General features: G+C 40.3%; 1 protein-coding gene across 2 annotated transcripts in view; it reads left to right on the top strand.

Annotated features, from left to right (window-relative positions):
* The first annotated feature begins 3,758 nt into the window (after positions 1-3,758).
* The window catches only part of LOC149253153 (TATA-binding related factor (TRF) of subunit 20 of Mediator complex), a 101,239-nt gene continuing 77,740 nt past the window's right edge, over positions 3,759-27,257 (top strand). The window contains exons 1-3 of one of the 2 annotated variants that reach the window (XM_089456760.1): positions 3,759-3,843; positions 4,040-4,182; positions 4,274-4,452. In XM_089456760.1, coding sequence (XP_089312886.1) covers positions 3,779-3,843; positions 4,040-4,182; positions 4,274-4,452 — 387 coding nt within the window. In that variant the 5' untranslated portion in view covers positions 3,759-3,778. Of the gene's footprint in view, positions 3,957-4,039; positions 4,183-4,273; positions 4,453-27,257 lie in introns of both variants that reach the window. The other variant, XM_089456761.1, reaches the window with a different exon arrangement.

Below are 27,257 nucleotides of genomic sequence, written 5' to 3'. Positions count from 1 at the left end.
AAATATTAGCTATCATTGTTGTTGATGATGATGATGATGGTTAACGTCCATTGAGACCAAATTTTGGTATATTGAACCTAAAGAAACAAATTATTTAGTTTGATTTAAGATTTTATTCCTATGCTCAAAAAGCTTGGAGAGAAGCCTCCCGAGCTCACTGAAATTTTGACAACATAAAAGGCTAGGAAGGTCAGTGTTGCAACAAAGATTTTGAAACTAAGATCTAATGTGGTTGTACGCGTGGCACTCTAAGAGGAAGTGATTTTCATCCTCAATGTTCGTATTCTCACAGAGATGGCAGAACCTTTCCATCCATGGTGTTTTAGGAACTGCCCAACGACCCGTTTCACAATAGAGCTCATGAGAGTTCCTTCTAATCTTGACTATATTAATTTTCTTCTTTGAGCTAGTTAAAATAGAGAGATACTTTTGATCTTCTAGGGTGGGGTTGATGACCTCCTTATAATATCTTAATTTTCTTTCTTTCTCACACCACATTTTTCTTTGAACTTAGAAGTAACAATATTTTTAATGTTATTAATATTTTGCAATGCAACATCCTCATCGATCTCCCAACGGTTTAACCAGGGCATGGTGTCTTTATACCAATCTCGTTTGAGCCTTAGGTGGTCTTGGCTGGAATTTAAAGCTAGCTTAGGAAGTCTTTGGTCTCCTATGTTATTGAGTTTGTGTTTTACAACAGAAGCCTAGTTATAGCTAGGCTCTCGATAAGGGAAAGACCCACTTCTATAAGGAGAATAGGATAGGGTGTGTTGCTTTTAATTTTGAGGTTATACATTATAAAACGCTTCTGAATTTGCTCAATCTTTCTCCAGGATTCTCTAGAGATGTTACAACCCCAAACCTCACATCCATATAAGATAACTGGAGTGATCAAAGTTTCAAAGAGGAACTTCTTTCTATCTCACATTACGAGATTTGCCGTTTTACAATTATTTTCAAGACAAAAATAAGCTTTCCATCCCCCATTAATCCTTTTCTCAATGCTATAGTTTTAGTTGAGCTTGTGATGAATATCAATTCCTAGGTACTTGGAGGAAGTGTCTATTGTCATACATAAAATTAGCGTAAGTGTCCTTCTTGGATTTGATAATCATAACTTTTGTTTTGTCAGTGTTAACAATCATACCCATAGTAGAGCAGAAATATTTAAGAAGTATAAGTTGCTTATCAAGATCAGATGGGCACCTTGCGAGAAGAACAATATCTTCAGCGTAGAGAAGAAGGATGATGACTATCCTAGCTAAGATTGTGCCAGCACATCCTGCGTCCTCTAAACAACCTCTTAGCTTGTCAATGTAAATGCCAAATAGGGTAGGGGAGAGGGGCCAACCTTGCTTAACTATGATATTACACTTAATATCTTTCGACCACCCCTCATTGCTCTTTAACTTGGCAATTACATTTTCGTATAACCTTATAGCGACATCTCTAACTCAAAAGGAACCTTTAGCTCTTCTAATCTGTTCCAAAGGTTGTTTCTAGGAACCGTATCGAAAGTCTTTCTAAAGTCCACAAAGCAACACAAGAGATTGGATTTATCATTGCGACATTCCTCCACAATGATCCTAAGCGTAACGAAGTGGTTTGTTGTTGAGTGTTGCTTTCTAAAACCCGCTCACCTTCACTTTCAAGCCATATGCTCAACTTCATTTCCAAAATAATACCATATAACTTGGCTAGGAGAGGGCTGATCATAATTGTCCGATAATTAGAGGGGTTATTTGTATCCCACTTTTAAAAATAGGAATAATGAGGCTTTGAGTCCATGGTTTAGGGAACCCTTGCTTGACCACTTGATTGAAAAGCTTGTGAATGTGGGGGATGAGGACAAGACCTCCAATTTTTAAGATTTATGCCCGGTAACCTTCAATGTTCTTAGCTTTCCCATTAGCCAAGCGATTAACCCCCAAATCAATGTCTTCTAATGAGAAAACTTCTTTTGTTGTGAGCAGGGTTTCAAAGTTATCCATGACATTTGGAGATTCATAAAGCTTTTTAAGATAGGAATTCGAGTCGTGTAAAGCGATTTTATTATTATCTTTAGTTTTCCTAGTTAGAATTTGCCTCCCGAATTTCTTAGGAGCTACCTTAGAGAGGTGTAAGAGATTCTCGTCTTTTATGAATATACTGCCTTTTTTCTTTTTAGTTAGGGCTTTGTATATTTTTATCTTGCCAATTTTAAGAGATTCATCAACAACTTCCTTAATTGCTCTCCTCGCACTTTTACAATCTTTGTCATACCCCGGGTTGGTTTTGTTATTTCTTTTATTACTCGAAACTTCAATTGAGAACTTGTTAATAGAATATGAGAGGGTTGTAGTAAAATTATGATAGAGATCTTCTATGTTGTCTATACTAGATAAAGTAAGCAAATTATTTTTTAATTCATTGAGAAAGAGATCTTTTTTTTTTTTTTTTTTTATCAAAGATTAACTTTTTTTGGCTATAAGGATTATCTTCTATGGGATCTCTATGCATGACAAAATTAAGAGTTATAAGTAAAGGTCTATGATCAGAGTCAGGCTCGTGGTCAAAATTTGTTATTTCGTTGCATAGAGGGAGATCAGAGATAACATAGTCTACCACGTTGCTACCAAGATGTAGGTCATCTGGTTAGAATTGGGCCACTTCTTTAGACCGTTGCAAATTATGAGATCCTGAGCACTACAGAGCTTGACTAGCTCCGACCCAAACGAATTCTCCCTGAGGTCTTCAGAGCTCCTTTTGTACTGGCTAGCCGGCGGAAGGTCTTCGTCTAACCAAAGAGAATTAGGGTTGGAATGATTGCTTAGAAGAATAGCTTGGTTGCTTGAAGTTCAAGCATTAAAGCCACCCATTAAAAGAATATTGCCTTCATTCCTTAAGCTAGAAATATCATTCTCTAAACCATTGTAAAGATTATTTTTATCTAGATTCTTTTATAAATACAGTTATTTTATAAATACTACAAACAATTAACTACAATATTACAATATATTTGTGAGACTCTGAATGGAGACAAATGCAAAAACGATTTTTTCGTCAAAACGCTAAAACTAAAATCCTTTGAAACTAATCAAAATTAGCAATTCATTACAATTAAATGAAATAATAGTCTTCACTGTGTTTCACATTACAATTAAATGAAATAATAGTCCTTACTGTGTTTCACATTGCAAATATTTAGGAGAATAAAAAAAAAATTGTGTAGTCGAGGTGGAGGAGTTGCCCCAAAATTATGGAAATTCTGGTAGAGAAAATCTTGGAAAGATTTTTGTAAATCTAAGTTATAGTTGTTAAATTTTACATTTTTAGGTGTTTTAGACATTTTTGATGGCGTTGAATCCATTTCCACTATAAAAAACGATTCAAGTTTTTTTATATTTAGGAGAATAAAAAAAAATATTGTGTAGGAGTTGCCCGAAAATTATGGAAATTCTGGTAGAGAAAATCTTGGAAAGATTTTTATAAATCCAAGTTATAGTTGTTAAATTTCACATTTTTAGGTGTTTTAGACATTTTTGATGGGGTTGAATCCATTTCCACTATCGAAAACATGATTAAAAAGTTTTTTATGAAATTCTTTTGCCCAAATTCCGGTCACTTTTGGCCATCCGAGCAATCTCTTAAAAAAAAGGTGTTTTAGACATTTTTATGGCGTGAATCCATTTCCACCATCAAAAACATCAAAACACGATTCAAATTTTTTTGAATTTTTTTTGCCCGAGATTCCGGCCACTTTTCGGCACTCGTACTAACGTCTTTATCCAAACTAATGGCGCTTCACTATATTTTCGTTAATCTTGGGATGGAGGAACGGCTACATCCACCTGCTCAAAGGTTGGTCCTCGTAACCCAAAAGACGACTAACATAAGAGGTTAAATAGAAATGCAGAGAGCGTAATAACAAACCATTACAGACTTCCTTGTTGTGAAGAAATGCCTGTGAAACGGTAAGTCTGGTCGTATCTTTCGATGTCCATTATTGTTATTCATAAACGAAGAGGTGGTAAGTAATGTGATATTTATGTAACAGGCTTTATTTCTGGCAACCAAACGCCGGGGTGCCTTTGACCAAACAAATGTTCACAGTGCTCTGCAAGTGCATAGAAGAAGCGAATGCCTCCAAAGAGTCCCGTGTCAAGGCTAATGTTGTTCAGTATCGCCCCATCCTCAAAGGTAAGAAAGACGAACAATCAACTCCCGTTCTTTCATTCATTCATTTCATTTTATTTATTCTAATGTTAAAAAATTGAATTGAATTCTACAGAGGAGAATCAAAGAGTCGACTGTGTTAGAGATTTCTTGGGGATATCCTTCGAGGAGCAGCCCGACAAATACTTCTTTGTTATAAGGGCAAACCGCCTGGTGGTGGAGTCGGATTCAAACCTGCCCTCCATATTGGATAAGCTCCAGTCCTACAGAAAGGCAATTGCCCTCGTTTTTGAGGTTAGTCAGTCAATCTTCCACTCCCAATACCCTTTAAAAGCCCCAAAAAAAAATTGAAAGAAGAAAACCCTAAATCCCCAAAAAGAAAATACATTTCCAGTGGCATAACTAATCAATTGGATTATTTGTATCTTTATTTTTATTTTTAGAGAAACATTGGCACTGGGTGAGCAGAGCAGCTTTACATTGCATTGCCTGACATTCACCCGGTCTCTTCTGCTCATATTTTATCAGAGCACGCTGATTGGGATTTGAACCCAGGTCATCTTTACAAGAAGCACTCCAACTCGTAGTTATAACACATTTAAACCTGGATCATCTTTATTACAGGTGCTTCAACTTGCCACTAGATCACATTTGAACCTGGGTGATCTTTATAACAAAGTACCCCAACATGCCGCTACAGCACAGGCTACAGCTCGATGGATATAAATAACCTCAATTGTTAAAAATCACCCTTATTTTGTTGCAGGCAGGGGCGCACATCTATGCTTTCATACTTCTCCTACTCTTTAAATTTCCAAATAAAGCCTCTCTCCCTGTCATCTCGAAGTAGAGGCAGGGAAGGTGATAACAATTCCCCGACTCTTTAAGCAACGCGTATATCCTTAATTATAGAAGCTGGGATGGAAATAAAGTTGGTTTGTGGAGGGTGCATTGCAGAGTCTGTGTTGTACGTCATTACTTTTTAATAGTGTCAGAGCTCTGTGAACGGGTATCTCTCTTGAACTTCAGAGTTGGCTGCCATCTGCCGTACTTTATGCAGATAGATGATAGATGATAAGCTTGAAGGCTGTCTTGAGGCTAGGGGGGATATACATCAAACATTGCTTGTACGATATACTGGAACATGATTTGTTTGCACCGAATAAGATGCTGGAGCATCACCCTTTGTGTCCAAGGTTTGGTCCCCATCTCAGATTCCTGTAAAACAGTGTGCTTGGTGGCAACATTGAAGATCTTCGTCTTTGATTTTATGTCCTGTAAATGAAAATGAAAACATTGTTTCTCAAGCAAGGCAAATGAGGCATATCTCTTTATAAATCTATGTCTGGGCCCGTGAAAAGGATACTTAAATGAGTGTAAGAGGTCGTAAGGTTCCATCTCAAAGGAAAAATGATATCTAAAAGGGGTCTCCTTGGTTGTTTTAAAGAACATGATCTTGGTTTTCCGGGGATTCATTGATAGTCGTTGTAGATCACCTAACTGACGCGAAGCATTAATCTGCTCTATAATCTCATGGTTTTCCTAGGATTCATTGTTAGTTGTCAAAGATCACATAGTTGATTCAAAATATTAGTCTACTTTCTAACCCCTCTAAAGTGGAGGCCAACAAGACCACATAGGAGTGAGATAAGGACTTGTTAAAGTATACAACCATCCTTTGCATGAGTGGAATCTTTGATGGACCATTCCAACTCATCAATGGAGGCTCGAGAGGATCAGTGGAGGGCAACATGATCCCACACCAAATGCAAAAAGGAGTGATATAAGGACTTGTTGAAATCCTTTATAAACTCATGTTTAGGGCCCATGAAAAGGATACATAATGGTTTTCCTAGGATTCATGGTTGTCAAAAATCACATAGTTGATTCAAAATATCAGTATGCTTTCTAACCCCTCTAAAGTGGAGGCCAACAGGACCACATAGGAGTGAGATGAGGATTTGTTAAAGTATACAACCATCCTTTGCATGAGTAGAATCTTTGATGGACCATTCCAGCCCATCAATGGAGGGCAACATGACCCCACACCAAATGCAAAAATGAGTGATATAAGGACTTGTTGAAATCCTTTATAAACCCATGTTTAGGGCCCATGAAAAGGATACATAATGGTTTTCCTAGGATTCATGGTTGTCAAAGATCACATAGGAGTAAGATGAGGATTTGTTAAAGTATATAACCATCCTTTGCATGAGTAGAATCTTTGATGGACCATTCCAGCTCATCAATGGAGGGCAACATGACCCCACACCAAACGCAAAAAGGAGTGATATAAGGACTTGTTGAAATCCTTTATAAACCCATGTTTAGGGCCCATGAAAAGGATACATAATGGTTTTCCTAGGATTCATGGTTGTTAAAGATCACCCCTCTAACCCCTCTAAAGTGGAGGCCAACAGGACCACATAGGAGTGAGATGAGGATTTGTTAAAGTATACAACCATCCTTTGCATGAGTAGAATATTTGATGGACCATTCCAGCTCATCAATGGAGACCCTAGAGGGATTAGGGGAAAGAGGGGACATACTTGTTTGAAGCCAATAGTACCGTTGATACTCTTGGAAAATCTAGTGCATGCGGAGATCCTTTCCCTTGATTATAACAAAACACATGGAGATCCTTTCCCTTGATTATAACAAAACACATGGAGACCCTTTGCCTTAATCATAACAAAGGATGTAGTGTTGAAAAATGTGTAACTAGATTCGGTATTCATAAATATGAAATGTACTTTTTGATTCTTGTATATTGTAAAATGAAAGAAAAATTATTATTATTATTTTTGGAGCATGGGTTTCATGCTCAAGGTCTTTTATTTTAGAGATCGAGCATCCATTGAGTGCTTCTAGGGTTTGTCCTAGGTCAAAAAGTCAAATGAGTCATTGTCATATGTTGAAGACCCCATCGGGCACATTGTAACATGTAAAAATAATTATTTTTGTTTTTAAAAGTGTCGAAATACCCTTCAAGACCAAGTCGGCCTATTTTGAGGATCTTCGTCCACCTCGGAAGCTTATATGTAGGAGGGAACTCGACCTCCTAGACACAAAAATTCATTCTCTCATCAAGTAAGTGAAGGAGAAGAAGAAAGAGGCTAACGATGGCTATTTTCTCTCTCTCTCTTCACACGTGCGAATAAAGGAAGCTAGGGTTTCTATTGTTGGGTTAGGGTTTCGCTGTTGTAGGATCGAACTTGAAAAAAGTGCAGGAAGAAGGTTGAATTAGGTCATCCTCAAGCCCTAGAAGAAGGAGAAAGTCAAGCGAAGGTCTAAAGAAGTCTTGGAAGCCCTAAATAAGCTCACATGTATGGATGTTGCTGCTACTGGGAGGGTCGAAAATTTCAGACCTGTAGTAGAGGCCGATATTCTATTGCTGGTGTCGAAGTTGTGCTGCTAGGAGAGATTTGACTGGGTTTGACTTGGACGAAAGGAAGCACATCATCAAGGAGGCTAGACTTGGTCTTGGAAGGATATTGGTCTTGGTCTATAGGTCTTGGAATTCGTCAATTGAATAATCTATAATAAGAGGAGAGATTTATGGGTTTTCCTCTCAGGTGGAGAGGTTTTGGCCCTGGCTTGTAGCCTATATATTGTGTTCTTGTGTACTATTGTTCTTCTTGTTTTGGTAGCTCTTTGATGATAAGAACAAGCGTAATAATAAGAGAAGAAGCTAATAAGAAAAAGTAAAAAGATATCGTAAGCAATTATCAAGTTAATAGAAATTATCCTAACTATTGCCCTATAAATTTCTCAACATGTAGAGACCTCGATGCTCGACCATTATAGAGGATTTAAAGACCTTGATGCTTGACCATGATATAGGATGCAAAGACCTTGATGCTTGACCATGATAAAGGATGCAAAGGCCCCAATGCTTGACCATAATAGAGGACATTAATTGTAAAATCACTTAAGCCCAATGCAAGAATTAGTTCCCAATTTTTTTATGTCCATAAATAATTGTACCAACCAATAAATTCTAATTTGTAAACTAACCACTACTAAGCTCTTTACAAATAAAATGCACAACAAAAACAGTAGGAACAACAATCATACAATTGACATAGTTTTTTCCCTTGGAAACCCCACAAAGGAGAAAACCAATAACGAGTTTGTGTTGATTTTCCCTGGCAGATGAGAATCTGGGTTAGTGTCTTAAAATCTTTGACACAACCAGCTCAAATTCCTCAACTTATCCTACTTTGCGCAGCAGAAAGTAACACATCAGTGAATCATGACATTTTAAAACTTTTTCAACCCATCTTTGTTATATTATCAACATATAATACAACTATCAAGGGCTCCCATACTAGGGATAATGGCCCTCATACATCCACAAGTACAAGATACAAACAAGAACAAGATACATTGATCGTCTAACTGATGTAGAGCTCAATCATAGCTACCATGATCGTATCTTGAACACATATGCCCGGTCCTTCGGCTCCCCATCTGCAACATCCACTTCTCTGCCTCTATCAGTGAACCAAGTCCATCTTCCCACTGAACACGACTCTACCTGCTCTCACGCTGATTGTAAGTCCATCTACACACCAACACATCGAGACTCTGTTTGAGTTGTTCACGACTCCGTTTGTGAACAACTCCCTTTGCCCACTGCTGCTTCTTAGCTACACAGGGTCTTTTTCCCACTATAGCCTTCCACTGCTGCTATTTGAAGGCTAACACAGGGTAGGAGGGCTGCCACTTATCTCTGCTGGAAGTCCTTCTCCAATCAGTGAACATGGGTTGATGTGATCTTCTCCCTTGACCTCCTTTCTTTGTCCTTCAAGAACTAGTCACGAGCTCACCAATTCTGCCATTGCTAGCAGTCCATTAGTCCTTCAATGTATTGCACTTAGGGCTCCAATCTTCATCCATCTTACAGTTATCAAAGTCCTTTTTTACAAGCTGATCTAGGACTACTTTGGGTCACCTACTGGTTGCCCTCCAACAAACTTAAGGCTATAATACATGTCCACTTGGACCCTTCAGATTTGCCCACTTACAATCCCATCTAGATTGATCTAAGGCTCTGATTAAACTGGCCTCTGTTCTGCAATAGAGGAGCTATTGCACAGATCTAGGACTTTCTAAGTCTGCCCTCACCTAGGGCTTGTGCATTTTGTCTTCATCACTGTGACACATCAAATTTCTTGTCACAGACCTCAAGGTCTTCACACTGCCCGCATACTGTCAATCTTGACATATCTAGGCTTCATAGCTTCTGCCCTTTGAACTGTAACTTGCCTTCTCAAATTGCTCAGATCTGGGCTCATGATACACACCTAGATTTGCCTAGACATAGGGCTCTAGGTCCGCCATACATTACTTCTCTGTTCACTTCATACAAGTCACACTTCTACTCATACTTGGATTCATCTTGTGAGGTTATACATGCCATACAATTTACAGAGACTGTCGCTCCTAATCACTGTGTCCTTTACACAAAACTCAAAATTGAGCTTGTTAGGCTTCATTGGATGACTGACTCAACACCCTCTCCTTCACACACAGATCCAAACAACATGCATAGTTTCTCTAAGTAGACTTGGTATGCACAGAACAACCCTTACTAGGGCTCTTATAGATATGTTGTTCAACGCTAGAACAACCCTCCAACATTATCCTTCTCATTGTCCTACACTCGCACTCCTGCCTATAGATCTTAGCCTACTCAAAACTTCTGATCAAACCATAATGATAAGAATTTCGATTTGCGGCTATATCACAGGGTAGGAGTCTTCTTTTTGAGGGTCTCAACCCTTCGTATTAGCATAGGATCCAATGTTCTTTAGGGACAAAACGTTAAGGACAATGATCCATTGAACTAGCCATTAATTAGGGCTCGATGATATCTGTCCCAAAATCTTTAGGACAACTCCTCATAGCAGATCTCTACGCAATCTATCCTTCACCTCTGCTTCGGATCTTAGAAGCCGCTAAGTTTAGCTCATGATTGTTCTACTCACACTTGGATTCATCTTGTGAGGTTATACATGCCATACAATCCACAGAGACTGTCGCTCCCAATCACTGTGTCCTCTACACAGAACTCAAAATTGAGCTTGTTAAGCTTCATTGGATGACTCGACACCATCTCCTCCACACACAGATCCAAACAACATGCACAGTTTCTCTAAGTAGACTTGGTATGCACCAAACAACCCTTACTAGGGCTCTTATAGATATGTTGTTCAACGCTAGAACAACCCTCCAACATTATCCTTCTCACTGTCCTAAACTCGCACTCCTGCCTATAGATCTTAGCCTACTCAAAACATCTAATCAAACCATAGTGATAAGAATTTCGATTTGCGCCTATATCACAGGGTAGGAGTCTTCTTTTTGAGGGTCTCAATCCTTCCTATTGGCATAGGATCCAACGTTCTTTAGGGATAGAACCTTAAGGACAATGCTCCATGGAACTAGCCATTAATTAGGGTTCGATGATATCAGTCCCAAAATCTTTAGGACAACTCCTCCTAGCAGATCTCCTCCATGCAATCTATCCTCCATCTCTGCTTCAGATCTCAGAAGCTGCTAAGTTTAGCTCAGGATTGAGGTCGGATTTGACCTCCATTTTAGGTCTTGGCCTCCTAAAGGACTTCGCTCAGCCTTGGATGCATGCGACCTTCCTTGGCAGAGGTTTCTAGGCCTGGATTGGCCTTCTTTTAGGCTCGGCTCCTTCCCAAAATATGCTGAACTGAAACCCTTGGTTAGGGAAATTTCTTGGCCCTCCTTTCCCTTCAACATTCATCTAAAACAAGACAGACACCCACAGGGATCTCCTTCAGATCTCAACCTCCTTTGCTGAACTCGACTGCTCCTTCAAACTCAACCTTCTTACTGAAATAGATTGATCCCTTCTTGGTGTGATTTTCCCTTGAGAAGATGGTAAACTCAGCCTCCCTAGCTGCCCTCCCTGGCCTTCTAGTTCGGCCTCTTCATGAGGACTACATCTCTTGTATCCTCCACAATCAAATGAGTTTCTCTCACTCAATACCTAGACTTAGGAATTTAATTTTAATTATCCTTTAATTTTTCCTTTTGAATTTTAAACCCCAACTGGGTCTAAAACCCCTTCACTTGGATATTTTGCTCACAAACCCCTTTTTGTGACCAAAATTCTCACAAACCCCATATGGGCTTGTGGAATGCCTCCCAAGCTACACTTTTCAACAGTTTGTTTTTATTGGCTCAGGATGATATGATTTCTTTTACAAAATTACAATGATTTACATGGAGAAATTCCCACAACAAATACCTAGTCATATGGCCTCACCAAACCTAGCTGAAATCACTCCTTGCGTAGTGCCTGATCACCTTGCATCACCCAGCACACGTGCTTGCATTACTGCTCGTACGACTGTGCCTTTGCGCTAAACTATACAACCCAGTTTTGCTTGGCTTGGTTGTTGATATTTTTCCCTGCAAATCCCACATCTTCCACCAACAAGCCGCTCCCTCTCTTGGCAAATCGATTTGCTCTCTCAAGCACCAGTTCGACCTCTTTGAATAATGCGCCTTCACCTCATGGACATGGCTTTTGTCAAACTCCCTTGAGTCTCCTAATCAAACCCTAGCGCTCCAAAGAGATAGAGGGATGAGATCATCCCTCATCTCACCTCTTGTTGAAATGTGTAACTAGGTTCGGTCTTCATAATGACATATGTAATCATGATTTTATGTAATGATGTAAAGAAGAAAAATAAAATTATTTTTATATGCTTGAGACATGGGTTTCATACTCATGGAATTTTATTTTATAGGTCAAAGCTTCCATTGAGAGCTTCTAGGGTTAATGAGTCATTGTCATGTATGGAAGGCCCTTCTTGGGCATGTTACATATTGTAAGAAAAATTATTTGAGTCAAAGTCAAGTAAAATAACCCTCCAAGACCTTGTCAAATGCCAATAGTCAAGTCGGCCTACAAAGGAGCAAGTCGACCTCTTTAGAAGATGAAGTCGACCTATTTGAGGGCTCAAAGAGGGCTATATAAAGGTGAACTCGGCCTCACTCAAGGAGAGAGAATTCATTCAAGAAGAAAGTTCGATCTAAGCAAGAAAGAAGTCTATTACCCAACGAAAGAGGAAGGAAGAAGAGCAAAGTGTTTATGGATTTGTTTTGGGCTAATATTCCTCCATGTGTGCGAAGATTAGGTCATCATCCTGCAGTAGAAGAAAGCCAAAAATTGCAGTCCCTCAAAGAAGCTGAAGGAAGGTCAATTTGGCAAGCTGAATTGTCAAGAGGAGAATAGAAGGCCAAGCGAAGTCAGAAAGAGGCAAATCGAACCATATTCCAGCGACACATGTGACCTAGGGTTTCTCCAGTAGAAGCTGAAATTGTAGGTCTACAACAGCTAGCTGAAAATTCTAAGTTAGGCTGAAATTTGAAGTTGTGACAAAGGTTTGACTAGCATTGACTTGGAGAAGAAGTTCATCTAGAGGAAGCATTGACTTGGTCTTGGAGGGGTTATAGATTAAGGTTCAAAGGTCTTAAAATTCGTCAATTGAAGATTCTATATGAAGAAGAATTCTGTGGGTTTTCCTCTCAAGCTTGGAGAAGTTTTGGCCCTGACTGATCGCTTATATGTTGTGTCCTTTATTGTTGCTTATGTTTTAATAGTTGTTTGATGAAAAGATCACAATAATAATCAAGCTAAAGAAGAACCTAATGAAGAGAATTAAAACGTATTCACAAGCAGTTATCAAGTAAGAGAAATTACCTACTACCACTGCCACTAGATTTCTCAACATGGTATCAGAGCTAAGGTAACAAGTCAAGGAAGGGCAACTCAATAAAGGATACTCAAGCACTCAAGTTATAGAAGGATCCCCTCATTCCCTATGTATCAAAACTATAAACATCAAAAGAAATATATGACAAACTTGTAGAGTTGTTCTCTGTAAGCACTACAGGAGAAGTGATCTCATTAAGACAAGAACTCTACAAGATGAGGATATCGAAAGGAGGAGGAATAACCCCATACTTTATGAGGGTGTCAGAAATAAGAGACCAAGTCCAAGAGTTGGGAGAAATAATGTATGACAAGGAAATGACTAGCATAGTGCTCAATGCACTACTAGAGGAATGGGGCAACTTCACATCAAGCATCTATAGGAGGAAGGAGGCTACTCCATTCAATTATCTATGATCATTGTGCAAAATCGAAGAAACTAGGTTGAAGGCAAAAAAATGATGTAGGATCAAGCGAGCAAGCATAAGCATTTGTTGCCATGGCTAGAAGAAAATGAAGTTTGGGAAGCTTGGTCCTCAGAAAAAGAAGAAGAACATGTCGAAGGTTCAATGCTATGGCTGTCATGAATATGGGCACTGTTATCGCTCAAACCAGTAGGGGGTCCTAGAGGGGCACTTGCTAGATCAAGAGCAAAAATGAAGCTAAAGCCCATTGTCACCACAACTAAAGCTTTCTACTCTTTTACGGACTTTCATTGATGGGAGGAGACTCGATATATAGAGAATCACTTATGAAGGATAGATCAACTAAGATGGATGTTAAGTGATCTCGATAACCCTTTCCTAAGAGAGACTCAAGAGTGGGACTTGCTTGCTTCTAAAGCAAGGTACAAGATTCACTAGGATAGGGGTGTAGGGATTTGAGGGCTTGGTGTTAAAATTAGCAACTAGGGCCAAACTCCATGTGGGTCACCTTATTTATGGGAGCTGATATTTTTCTCGGATTCCTCTCATCGAGAGGTGTAGGATTGATCTAACGATTATCTGATTCCAACATGTATTCATGGAGATATGAATTTATTTGTATTTCTTGACAATTTGTCAAGGTCGGCCAACAAGCAAAACAATGTTTTACACCCCCAGCTTATCCTCAACGTGGCATATAAAAGGAGGAGACCTTGTGGCATTATTCCCATCATCTCATCATCTCATTCTTCTCTCTCCTAGTTTGATTGGGTATGCGTAGGAGGAGTAGGTCTCTCACACGTGGGAAGGAGGAGGACACAAATCTGTTTTGGCAGCGTTGATTGAGGTTGACTAAGGTGCAGGTGGACTATTTCAGCAGCGTTGACCAACGTGAGGGTATCTTTGACTGCGGATTAGTGTGGGGAGCCTCTCCTAGGCAAGACACAGTTCTGTTTAGCCTTTCGGACCCTTGTTTGACCACGCTTTGACCAACGTTGACTGTCAAGGGCTGATCGTAGACCTGTACCTGCATTGACTGCTGTTTGACCATCATTTCAGGACTGTTTTGAGCTGCCTATCATTATTGTTGGAGGTAGAGTTGACTGAGGTTGACTTGAGGTCAATTCTGACTAGTTTGACTTCGCTGGTTAGGGTTTTGTTTCTACTACCATAAAATTACAGAACTGTGTAATTGTAATATCTCTCTTTCTCTGCTGAATTATTGAAGAATATAAGAAGAATTGATCAAGGGTTTCCCCGCATTGGGGTTTGTCCCTGGTCTCTTATCTTGGCTTGTCTTCTACTGTTTACATTTATGTTCTATTTGCGTTTTATTATCATGCTGATGTGATGACAATTCTGGAAATTGATATTGGGCTAGTAAGTAAATTTGAAGTAAATTGCTCTTAAGCATAGAACATATCATAATTTAACATGGTATCAGAGCCGAGGTGAAGACAAAGCCCAAGCAAGAGTGAAAGAGCATTCACCGAAGACAGTTGGAAAGGACTAAAGGCTTAATGGTTTCCTCATCCCACTTCCCGACCGAAGACAAGCTTCATGAAAAGTCTGACTATCATAGATGGAAGATGTCCCTTGATTTGACATTGGAAGAGCAAGAAGTGTTGGACTATGTGAGGGGTAAAATTACGTAGCCTCCATCAAATGCATTGGTTGCTACAAAGAACAAATACACTAAGGGTGAAGTCAAAGCGAAGAAGATTATCCGAGATTCAATTGACAAGCGTTTGGTGGCCTACATTTCTGAGTTGAACACCTCCAAGGAGATCTACGACAGATTGGTAAGCTTGTTCAAAGTTAGTGATGTAAATCAAGTTTTGTTTCTCAAAAATAAGTTGAAGGATATTAAGAAGGGCAAGGGCGAGGATATTCAATCCTACTTCTGAAGGATCACTGAGATCAAGAATGATCTTCTATCAATTGGATAAGTCATTTCTGATAAGGAACTAACTATCACTATCCTTGGAGGGCTCCCATCCGAATGTTATGTATTTAGAACCACTCTTCTCAACAATGATCGAATTCCGTGATTTGAAGAATTGATGTCGAGATGCATTCAAGAAGAGATAAAGATGGTGGGGCAAGAAATGCCTTCAAGCAAAGGCAACCCCACTGCTTTCTCCTCTCATGCCAAAAGGAGAAATAATTATGGGTCTAAAGGTCATTTCAAAGGAAAGCCCGCATCGAAGGTTGGAAGGAAAGGAAGATGCTTTGTTTGCAATAAATTTGGCCACTATGCGAGGGAGTGTCCAAATAGAAAGGACACATCACATGATGATGATCAAAATCACTCCAGGGGCAACTCCAACAACAATCAAAGGAATGGCAGGTTCAATGGCAAAGGAAAGAGGAATGTAGGAAATCAAGGAAATGGTCAACCCTCCAAGAAAGCAAGGAACTCCAGGTATGAATCAAATGTTGTTAGTAATAAGCAAGATGAGTATTATTTGATATCGACCCTCTCCACTACCTCTCCTTTGGACTCATTGGGAAATTGGCTTATTGATAGTGGTGCCTCAAGGCACTTCACTGGTTACAAGGAAGCTCTCTCTAATCTGATAGAGAAGGAGACAAACTTGGAGATTATTCTTGGAGACAATTCCACCTATCCTGTAAAGGGTGTAGGGAATATTACTCTTAAATTAAATCAGGGTAACACGATCCATTTGCAAGAAGTCTTATATGTACCTGATCTCAAGAAGAACCTGGTGTCCATTTCGGCAATGGAAGACAAAGGCTACAAAGTGGCATTCATCGATGGCAAGGTACATGTTTGGAAAAATAATGTTAAAGATGCTTTCACTTTTGGGTTTTGGGTTGACTCTTTATATCAAGTTGGAGGAAGTTCGTTGGGAGTCATGTCTTGCGACACATCTCTACAGTTTGAACTATGGCATTGGAGGTTTGTCCACCTTCATTATAAGGCTCTACCCGATGTGAGATAGATGGTGGCAGGGATGCCCGAGTTCAAAGTAGAACATGAAGGTATATGTTTGGGATGTGCTGAAGGAAAGCTCAAAAGGGGATTCCCCTCAAGCCATAGCAAGACCTCCGACATTTTGCAGTTGGTTCACTCCAACATATCTCGTATGATGCCAGTAAATTCTTTGGGAGGATATCTATATTATCTCACTTTTACAGATGATTATTGTCGCAAGACTTGGATCTACTTTTTGAAAAAGACGGATGAAGTGTTCACCTGGTTCCGTCACTTCAAAGCCTTGATCGAAAATCAAATCGAGAAAAAGATCAAGATACTAAGGACTGATAATGGGACCGAGCATGAATCCAATGAGTTCCATGACTTTTGCAAAGAAGTTGGCCTTAAGAGGGAGACCACAACACCATACACTCCTGAGCAAAATGGTGTGGCTGAGAGGAAGAACCGTACGATTATGGAAGCTGTTCGTGCCATGCTCCATGATCAAAGGCTTTCGAAGTTTCTACGGGATGAAGCTGCGAACACCGCCGTATATGTTCAAAACCGATGCCCTCAGCAAGCATTGGATTCCAAGACTCCCGAAGAAATGTTCACTGGTAAGAAACCTGATGTCCCTCATTTTAGAATTTTTGGAAGTCCCGTATATTTTCATGTGCTGAAAGAGAAAAGAAGCAAATTGGGTGCATCTGGAAAGAAATGAATTTTTGTGGGCTATAGCGAAAATTCTAAGGGCTATAGAATCTATGTGGCTAGTCAAAGAGAAGTCGAGATAAGTCATGATGTCACCTTTGACGAGGATATGGCTCTTAGCAAGATTGACAATCTTCCTATTCTAAGGATAAATAAAGAAGCTGACACCAGGAAGTCGGATGAAAAGGAAGATGAAACGATGCCCGATGTTGAAGAACCTATGGATCTTATGGATCCCCCTTCGCAAGACCCTTTCTCCTCTAGGAAGAGGCCCTCATGGCTTAGGGGGACTCTTGAAGATGCCGAGAGACATATTGCACCCAGAGGGACTTTCCGTGAAAGCAAGAAGCTGACCATGTATTAGGGATACTTGGCCAATATGAGCACCATCATTTAAAACGAGCCTACGTCGTTCGAAGAAGCCGTGAAGCATCAAGGATGCTATGAATGAAGAATACGAATCCATCATGAAGAATGATGTCTGGGATGTGGTCCCCAGACCCCAAGACAAATCAGTTGTCACCTCGAAATGACTTTACAAAATCAAGCATGGAGCTGATGGGAGTGCTGAAAAATACAAGGTTCGCTTTGTTGCTCGAGGCTTCTCTCAAAAGGAAGGTGTAGATTATGATGAGATATTTGCACCTGTTGCCTGATACACCACCATCTTCTCGATCATAGCCCTTGCTGCTTCGCAAGGATGGAACCTACATCAGATGGATGTCAAGACCGCGTTCTTGCATGGTTCAATTAAAGAGGAAGTCTATGTGGAACAACCCGAGGGGTTTGAGATTCATAATCGAGAATCTCATGTATGCAGGTTGAAGAAAGCTCTCTATGGGCTGAAGCAAGCACCTCGAGTTTGGTATGAGAGGATCGATAGCGATTTGATGAAGCTGGGATTCACTAGGAGTGAAGCCGATCTGAACCTTTACTTTAAGGTTGAAGATAAAAAGCCTCTCATACTAGTGCTATATGTTGATGACCTCTTTCTAACTGGTGCAAACCCTCTCATTCACAAATGTAAGAGGGAGTTGGCTTTGGAATTTGAGATGAAGGACCTAGGACTGATGCACTATTTCCTAGGGCTGGAGGTTTGGCAAAAGGCAGGAGAAATTTTCCTATCTCAAGGAAAATACGTAGTGAAGATATTGGAGAGATTTGGTATGGTGGATTGCAAGCCCGTGACTACCTCAATGGAGCTTAACTTTAAGAAGATATGCGGTAGTGCTGTCGGACCTGTATTGGGAAATGCTTCTGAGTATCGTCAACTCATAGGAGCATTGATGTTCTTGGTGAATTCCCGTCTGGATATATGTTTTGCAGTCAGCACGTTGAGCCAATATATGGTTGAGCCTCATCACCCACATTGGATTGGTGCCAAGAATCTTTTGAGATATCTTCGGGGCACAATCACTCATGGACTAAGATGCACTGCCGGAGATGTGAGGCTACATGGTTATTTCGGTGTTGATTGGGTAGGCAGTGTGGTGGACCGAATGAGCACTTCAGGGTGCTGTTTCTCTTTGGGTTCTGCTATGATATCCTGGATGAGCAGGAAGCAGAAGTCGGTGGCTTTGCGCATCGCTGAGGCTGAATACATTGTTGCGAGTATGGCCTCTTGTGAAGTTGTCTAGTTGTGGAAGCTCTTTAGTGAGCTGTTTGGAGTCTGGACATACGCTGGATACTACCACGATCCTCTGCGACAACTAGAGTGGGATTCATTTATCAAAGAATCCCGTATTTTATGATTGCTGCAAGCACATCGATATCAAGTACCACTTTATTCGGGATATGGTACAACGAGAAGCAATAAGGCTCCATCATATTGGCACTGATGAGCAGGTCGTCGACATTCTGACAAAGCCCCTGGGGAAGGTCAAGTTCTTGACTTTCTGAAAACGACTAGGAGTCGTGGAGAGACCCTCTTATGAGGGTCCTGTATGATACATACATTGAGCTTTGGGAGCTCCGGGGGGCTTGGGGTACTTCTTGGAGCGATGAGAAACCATAGGGTGAGTGGTTCAACCTTCCCCTAGTGGTTTGCTATGTACAGGGTGAGTGGTTCAGCCTCCCCTGTGATACCTCATGGCGACATGTAGGTAGGAAGAGTGGTTCATCCTTCTCCTGCTGAGACATCCTACCCATGCAGTCTTGGACTCATGGGAAGTACCTCTCATCTGGCCAATGATTAGGGAAATGAGGATAGGGACCATAGTAGTATTGATGGACGCATTGTGTAACTACCGTACTCCCTATGCTAGGATGATATTGATCTGGGATCAATTTGGAACTGACTTCGGGTTAGTAAGAGTGATATAACTCACTCTCTTTTGGAATTGACTTCAGGTTAGTAAGAGTGGTATGAGACACTCTCTTCATTTGGAACTGATTTCGGATAAGTAAGAGTGGTATGAGACACTCTCTTCATTTGGAATTGATTTCGGATCAGTAAGAGTGGTATGAGACACTCACTTCATTTGGAACTGATTTCGGATCAGTAAGAGTGGTATGACACACTCTCTTCATTGGGTCTGACTTCGAGTTAGTAAGAGTGCTATTAGACACTCTCTTTTATCTGGGACTGACTTCGAGTCAGTAGAGGATTGTATGATACATTCTCGGTCACTTCTTCTTCTTCATAGTTCAGCAGAGCAAAGTAGTGCATTTGATGGTAGAGATAGTGCCGACAGACAGATGGATTAGCAGATGGAGTTCTCCTTAGTTGAGAGGGAGTGTGAAAATTGGCAATTAGGGCCAAACTCCATGTGGGTCACCTTATTTATGGCAGCTGATATTTTTCTTGGATTCCTCTCATCGAGAGGTGTAGGATTGATCTAACAATCATCCGATTTTGACATATTCATGGAGATATGAATTTTTTGACAATTTGTCAAGGTCAGCCAGGAAGCAAAACAATGTTTTACACACCCCCAGTTTATTCTCAACGTGGCATATAAAAGGAGGAGATCTTGCGGCATTATTCCCATCATCTCATCATCTCATTCTTCTCTCTCCTAGTCTGATTGGGTATGTGTAGGAGGAGTAGGTCTCTCACATGTGGGGAGGAGGAGGACACATCTGTTTGGCAGCGTTGACTTAGGTTGACCGAGGTGCAGGTGGACTATTTCAACAGTGTTGACTAGCGTGAGGGTATTTTTGACTGCGGATTAGTGTGGGGAGCCTCTCTTAGGCAAGACGCAGTTTTGTTCAACATTTTGGACCCCTGTTTGACCACTCTTTGACCAACGTTGACTGTTAAGGGCTAAATGCAAACCTGTACCTGTGTTGACTATTGTTTGACCATCATTTCAAGACTGTTTTGGGCTGCCTATCGTTACTGTTTGAGGTTGACTTGAGGTCAATTATGACTAGTTTGACCAGCTTTGACTTTGTTGGTTAGGGTTTTGCTGCTGCTGTCATAAAATTACAGAATTGTGTAATTTTACTATCTCTTTCTCTCTGTTGAATTATTGAAGAATATAAGAAGAATTGATCAAGGGTTCCTCGCATTGGGGTTTGTCCTTGGTTGGTGCCACATCCTGTGTCTCTTGTCTTGGCTTGTCTTCTACTATTTACATTTATGTTCTATCTGCATTTTACTATCATGCTAATGTGATTGCAATTCTGGAAATTGATATTGGGCTAATAAGTAAATTTGAAGTAAATTGCTCTTAAGCATAGAACATACCATAATTCAACACTTGCTTAAGAACATACCATAATTCAACACTTGGCTTAGGGAATGTGACTTCTAAAGGAGCTTCTTAAACCTTAAAATCCTTGTGGAACTTGGTTTCCCAAGTGGTTTTTGAAGAGTTGACTTTGATAAGATATGGGACCACACGAGACCAAGTGGACTTGATGTTAGGTCAAGAGGGGGAGGATCTAGCAACAAATGATATACTTGACCTAATTAGGGAGGGGAAAAGGAACGAATTTTGAATGAAAGGCAATGCAAGGATCCCAGTGAGGTTTCTAGCCTAAGGGAAACCAAGGGAAAGAATTGGTCTTCGAGCTAGGGCTTGTGATATTTCAAGATCACACCGTTGGAATCTCATGAAATTTGGAGGGCTTCTTGGGGACACACCAACGCAGTTTTGGATCAAAAATCGAAGTATTTGGATGGCTAGATTGTGAGATATTCAATTCCCTAGGTGACCTATGGGGATAGACCTAGAAAGAAGAGGAGAAAGTGAAGAAAAATACGTTCTAGGGTGATCACCTATGGTAGACTAGTGCCTAATTCTTTGGGGAGATTGGAGTCAAGAATGATTATGAATTTGGATTTGATTTTCTTGGTCAAGGAGGCCTTAAAGGCAACTTCACTTAGCACTAGAGCAAAGGAGAGCAACTTCAAAGACTTTATACTTCGTTTTGCAAAATAGATGGCTTATCAAGATAAATTTCAACCGTGAGATATCCCTAGGAATATTCACTCATCATACATGGTCCATACATGAAGCATCATTATCTAGAAACAAAATTTCCACAACTTCGCAATAATAGATGCAACAAATTAGCCCTAGAATAGAAAAATCCCAACAACAATGTATGTGACAAAAATAGAGAAAAGAATAGCATTAAAATTGCACTTGCATGTTTTAGAGTATATCCAACCATAAAAAATTTGCCAAACAGGAAGCTCCAAGACAAGAGAAATTGATCCAAACATCAAAATTCATTCCATGCTCCAAAATTTCGTCCACCAAGAAGGATAGAGAAGTTCTCTAAAGAGATACAAGTCCAACCAAGTGATGATGCTAAAATGAATTCACATCCCTTGTATTTATACACTTTCAATGACTTTGATTTAGCTAATTAGGACTACATTAGTCCCTACAATAAAATAATGTGTAAAATACCTAACTTTTGGTGACAAGCCCACCAAACTAGCTCATAAACAAAAGGATAAACCTCTCAAGAGGTTGAATAATGAATAGTGCATGTCGTTGGGCCTTGGAGGAGGCCTAATGGAGTCCATATGTGCCATAATGTGTAGTTGAACTCCCAAAAGCAGTGGACAAGGGGCTGGCCCCTTGTAATAACCTGTGTTGCTCCAAATGACATGTGGGGGCACACAAGTGTCCTCATGGGTCTCCAAACAAATTGAAGATGCTTGTAGATCGCTTGCGAGGGCTAGGATGACGGTGTAAGTGATGCCACATCATCATGCAAGTCCTGGATCATCTGCCAAGTGTATGGTGCAACTCTGTGGCCAGGTGGGCATGATGGATCAGGTGCATCTTCCTCGCCCAATAAGTGAACCACAAGCAATCTTTGAATGGATGTTGTCTGCTATTGTGGAGGCTCATGGCTCTCTACACACACCCTACATGTGCCAATGTAGCCTTCTGGGGTTAGAACTTAGGACCTCGTATAGGGAGACCAAACCCAAATGGAAACCACCTGCAATCCTATATAAGATCCAATGCGTGCCTGTGCCTTCCAACACACCAATTCATTAAAGGAATCAAGTAAAAGAGTTTATAAAGCATGGATAACAAGTGAGCACTTCATAATGGCATGCCCTTCCATAGTGGGCTTTGGCATGTGCTAATGTCTCCCAACTCCAAATAAGGTTAACCAGACATTCTATTAGGTGGTTTCTACCTCCAAAGGGGGTGGTATGTCCGTGGTACAACTTTCAAATGGTGGTGGTATGTGGCATAATGATGGAATGGAGTAGGGAATGAAAGGGGGAAACCTGGATCGCATGCCATTGTATAAGGGTAGCTAAAAAAGGGAAGCCCACACGTGGGTAAATAATGTGTAGGAGGGAGCAACTGTGGTGTATGTGTTACCTCAACCTTGATTTTTCCACTCTTCTTCATATGCCTTTGAATTTTTATGATTTTCTTTGGTTAACTTCTCGGGCTCTAGTTAATGAGAGCATAATGCATAAAGTATAGCAGTCAATAACCCCTTATAAGGTGGGGCAATTCATCGCCCAGGTGGGGCAATTCATCGCCCACCGGGGGTTGGGACAATCATGGGTTCCTGAATGATAAAGGAGGTTCATCAACAACCATGTAGGAACTAGGGTGATGGCCATGGAATGAGGTAGAGCTCATGTCATGGCTTTTGCCCACATGCTCAATGCTTTTGGCCTGACCATCTTTTGCATTTTGTGGTACAATTTCCTATTGAATGTGGCCAATTATGCTTTTTCTTTTTCTTTTAGCTGCATCAACCTCTGGGCATCATTCCAGGTCTGACCGAAGATGTGGGGCAAGGGGAGGGGGTGGCTAACCCTATGTGGACCTAGTGGAGGAATGTGGACCCAGGTGGGAGGAGAGATTATTGGGGGTGTAATGAGCAGAAAGGGAGTAATATATGCGAATCGGTGAGCGAGACCACGTAACCAAAATTAGGGTTTCCCATGTAGTACCAACCATAAAACCAATAGGTCAGTAAAAGAGATCCCACGGGAGTAGGGTGCAAGGTTAACATCCCAAAAGAGGCCTAAGGGACAAGAGCACAAACCTAGATCACTCTTTCCGTTGAATCCCCCCATTAATCCATGCCTAAAATTTCTATGATAAATAAACTAGAATACTCAATTACCAAATAACAAGGCATACCTTTAGGTTTGGGAGGCCCACCTTCAAACATATGATCATGACAGATGGGTGAGGGACCACATGGCTGGCTCAGGTGGTAGAGAAATGGCACATCGAGCTAGTTGGTGGTTGCTGGCTGCGAGTTGAGGACCATGGGAATTTTTTTTCTCCTAGGGATATCACCGACAAAATGGTGGACAACAGGCAATACAAGAGAGTTTGTCCAAAGCTCAAGAAGGACAACAACAAAAGAGGAAGGGAATAAGCCCATATCACTAAAGAAGTGGAAGACGCTGAAAAGAAGAAATCCAAGGAGGAGGAAGTAAAAGATCTCTACTATGATTGAGATAGTCTTTCTCACTTAGTTCTTTTCAAGTTTCTGTTTCAAGTTTTCAGTTATAAAGTATAACTATCATGGTAGGAATCATAAGAAGCATGATAGGATGCATCATGGCATCATAGAAGCATAAGATTGAAAACACGAGCTCATGACATCATCATAAAGAAGCATGAAAGATCGCTGAAATAGAAGTCTATGGCTGTCACCTATAGAAGGATGTAGCTCTTGGTAACCTCATTAAAAGCATAACTAGTACTTATGGGAAAAAGAAAGTCATCTAGTATAGAGCTCATCATACATCATTAAAAAAGAGCATTTTGCAGGATGAGGATGATCAAGATCCTCCGATGGAATTTTTTCAGAAGGTTCACCTACTGGAAGAAGCAAGTGTCTTGCCGAGAATTCTACCTTGGATGGGGATTCATATAATGATGGTATGTTGTCAAAAGAAGTGAAGCAGGTCAAAGTGATTGAAGTTCTTTCAATCAAGGAAGCTGCTGAAGGAAGTCTATATGATCCAAAGGAAGAGATGAGGTATGTATGCTTGTATTTGATAAAATTGAGTCATGTCATACAGTTGCAAATAACATGGATAAATGCTCCACCTCATGAGCATGATCAAGAGAAAGGGATCTCCTCCTTTGGAAGGGTGCATAAAGACATGGTTCACATATTGACTAGAAGAAATCAACATAATACGTCCTCATACAAAATATGAGGTGGTTGATAAAAATGAAGGAACTATGAATGAAAGTTCCTGAGAAACAATATGTGAAGAAAGTAAGGAGAGATCGTGAAAGGTGCAACTATGGTCACATAGAAAAGGAAATCAACATCTAATGAACTAGAAGAATTGACCGTGACATCTCTAGGGAAAGGTATGAAGACTTTGATGAAGTCTGGAAAGGAAGATGGCCCGTGACATATAATATCTTTTTGGAGATATGTCAATATGTATTCAAGATGTTGATGTTACAACAAGCATATGTCATGATGAAAAGACCATCACAAAGATAATTTTAATTTAATGTTCATTCTTGACTTTTGAACAATATCTGAATGGGCTAATGCAGGGCTGCCAAAGAAAGAGCTGTAGATGTCATCTACAACTGATACTCGTGGTAGGATGAAAGATCCTAAAGGAAACATGATGTGAAGAAGGTAGCAAGGTATGAAGGAAGGCCAGATATGGACTAATTGATCACTTTCCGATGAAAGGAAGGATGGCATGCCGCATGACTGACATGATTCATAAATGAAGGGGATGGATTGTATGTGCCCTACAAAGAAGTCCCAAAGATGAAGGCTCCATAACAAAGAAGATGAAATTCATGACATTGAAAGAGGAAGCTTGTTCAAGTCCCTAGTTAAGAGGGAGCTTGGGTACGTTCCTTGTATAGGAATGTGTACATTCCTTCATAGGAATGGGTATATCCTACTTGATTGAGAAGGATAGATAGACACATCATTCTTGTCTTCACTTGGGAAGAAAGAATGGAGGATTGGGTAAGCATCTGGCATCCGATACTCTTTGAGGATGTGTTAAGGCTTCCAAGATAAGAGTAGTCGTAGAGGACCAATATTCTTTGAGCACTAGGAATCCAAGATGAGAATAATTTTGGTGGAACATACCCTGAGAGAACTCGGTTGGGATATGTTTTGAGAGAGACAATGATGATGCTGTCTATTAATCATTGGTCTCACCAGCATTGTGCTCTAATCTTGTGGAGAGATGGCGTTGTTAGCCAAGGCCTTTCTATGTGACAATGCTGGATGATATGATGCTAAACAAATGGGTTACCAATCCGACTCTTCTTATGAGAATTCTTCAAATTGAGAATGTGCAAGTACCTTGTAACTAAGTTTGGTCTTCATAATGACATATGTAATCATGATTTTATGTAATGATGTAAAGAAGAAAAATAAAATTATTTTGGTTATGCTTGAGACATGGGCTTCATGCTCAAGGAATTTTATTTTATAGGTCAAAGCTCCCATTGAGAGCTTCTAGGGCTTATGAGTCATTGTCATGTATGGAAGACCTTGTCAAATGCTAATAGTCAAGTCAACCTACAAAGGATCAAGTTGACCTGTATAGAAGATGAAGTCAGCCTATTTGAGGGCTCAAAGAGGGCTATATATAAAGGTGAACTCGGCCTCACTCAAGGAGAGAGTATTCATTCAAGAAGAAAGCTCGATCTAATTAAGAAAGAAGTCTATTACCCAGCGAAAGAGGAAGGAAGAAGAGCGAAGTGTTTTTTGATCTATTTTGGGCTAATATTCCTCCACACGTGCGAAGACTAGGTCATCATCCTGCAACAAAAGAAGCCAAAAATTGTAGTCCCTCAAAGAAGCTGAAGTTTGGGTTATGGAAGGCCAATTTGACAAGTCGAATTATCAAGAGGAGAAGAGAAGGCCAAGCGAAGTCAGAAAGAGGCAAATCAAACCATATTCTAGCCACACGTGTGACCTAGGGTTTTGTAGTAGAAGCCGAAATTGCAAGTTTGCAACAGCTAGCTGAAAATTCCGAGTTAGGGCCGAAATTTGAAGCTGTGACACAGATTTGACTAGCGTTGACTTGGGGATGAAGAAGTTCATCAAGAGGAAGCATTGACTTGGTCTTGGAGGGGTTATAGGTTAAGGGTTAAAGGTCTTGAAATTCATCAATTGAAGATTCTATAAGAAGAATTGTATGGGTTTTCTCTCAAGCTTGGAGAGGTTTTGGCCTTGGCTGATTGCCTATATCTTGTGTCCTTTGTCTCATTGTTGTTTATGTTTTAATAACTATTTGATGAAAAGATCACAATAATAATTAAGCTAAAGAAGAGCCTAATCAAGAGACGCAAAAAGTATCCATAAGCAGTTATCAAGTTAGAGAAATTATGTACTACCGTTGCCACTAGATTCCTCAACACCTCTTGAGATCAGTGGCTCAGATTAGATCTTGGTAACTTAAATTATTTACCTCCATAACCTTGGACTTTGGCCCAATAAGTCAACAAATGAATATAACACATCAAATGTACTTTTCCTAAGTTGAAACTTAGGAAAGAATCTAATAATTACTTACTCCACTTAAGTAAGCATCCATAAGGCTAATTAATGTTCTCCACAAGCTAAGGCACCAAGCTAGTGAAGAATACCTCTCGAGCTACCATAGCTCCACACTCCCTCTTAGCGAGGATGGGATTCTGAACTACATCTTAAATAGGTGAATTTACCTTTCATCAATGCTTTAGTGAGGATGTCAGCAACCTGCTCACTAGTCGACACATACTAAAGCCTCACGACCCCTCTCTACACAATCTCGGATGAAGTGATACTTGATGTCAATGTGCTTGCACCTATCATGGAAAAC

This window comes from Pinus tabuliformis, chromosome 7 (genome assembly GCF_031772625.1).
Source record: "Pinus tabuliformis cultivar Carrire ecotype Pingquan chromosome 7, CPIR1, whole genome shotgun sequence".
Taxonomy (NCBI): Eukaryota; Viridiplantae; Streptophyta; class Pinopsida; order Pinales; family Pinaceae; genus Pinus; species Pinus tabuliformis.
This window is presented reverse-complemented; position numbering and strand designations above follow the sequence as displayed.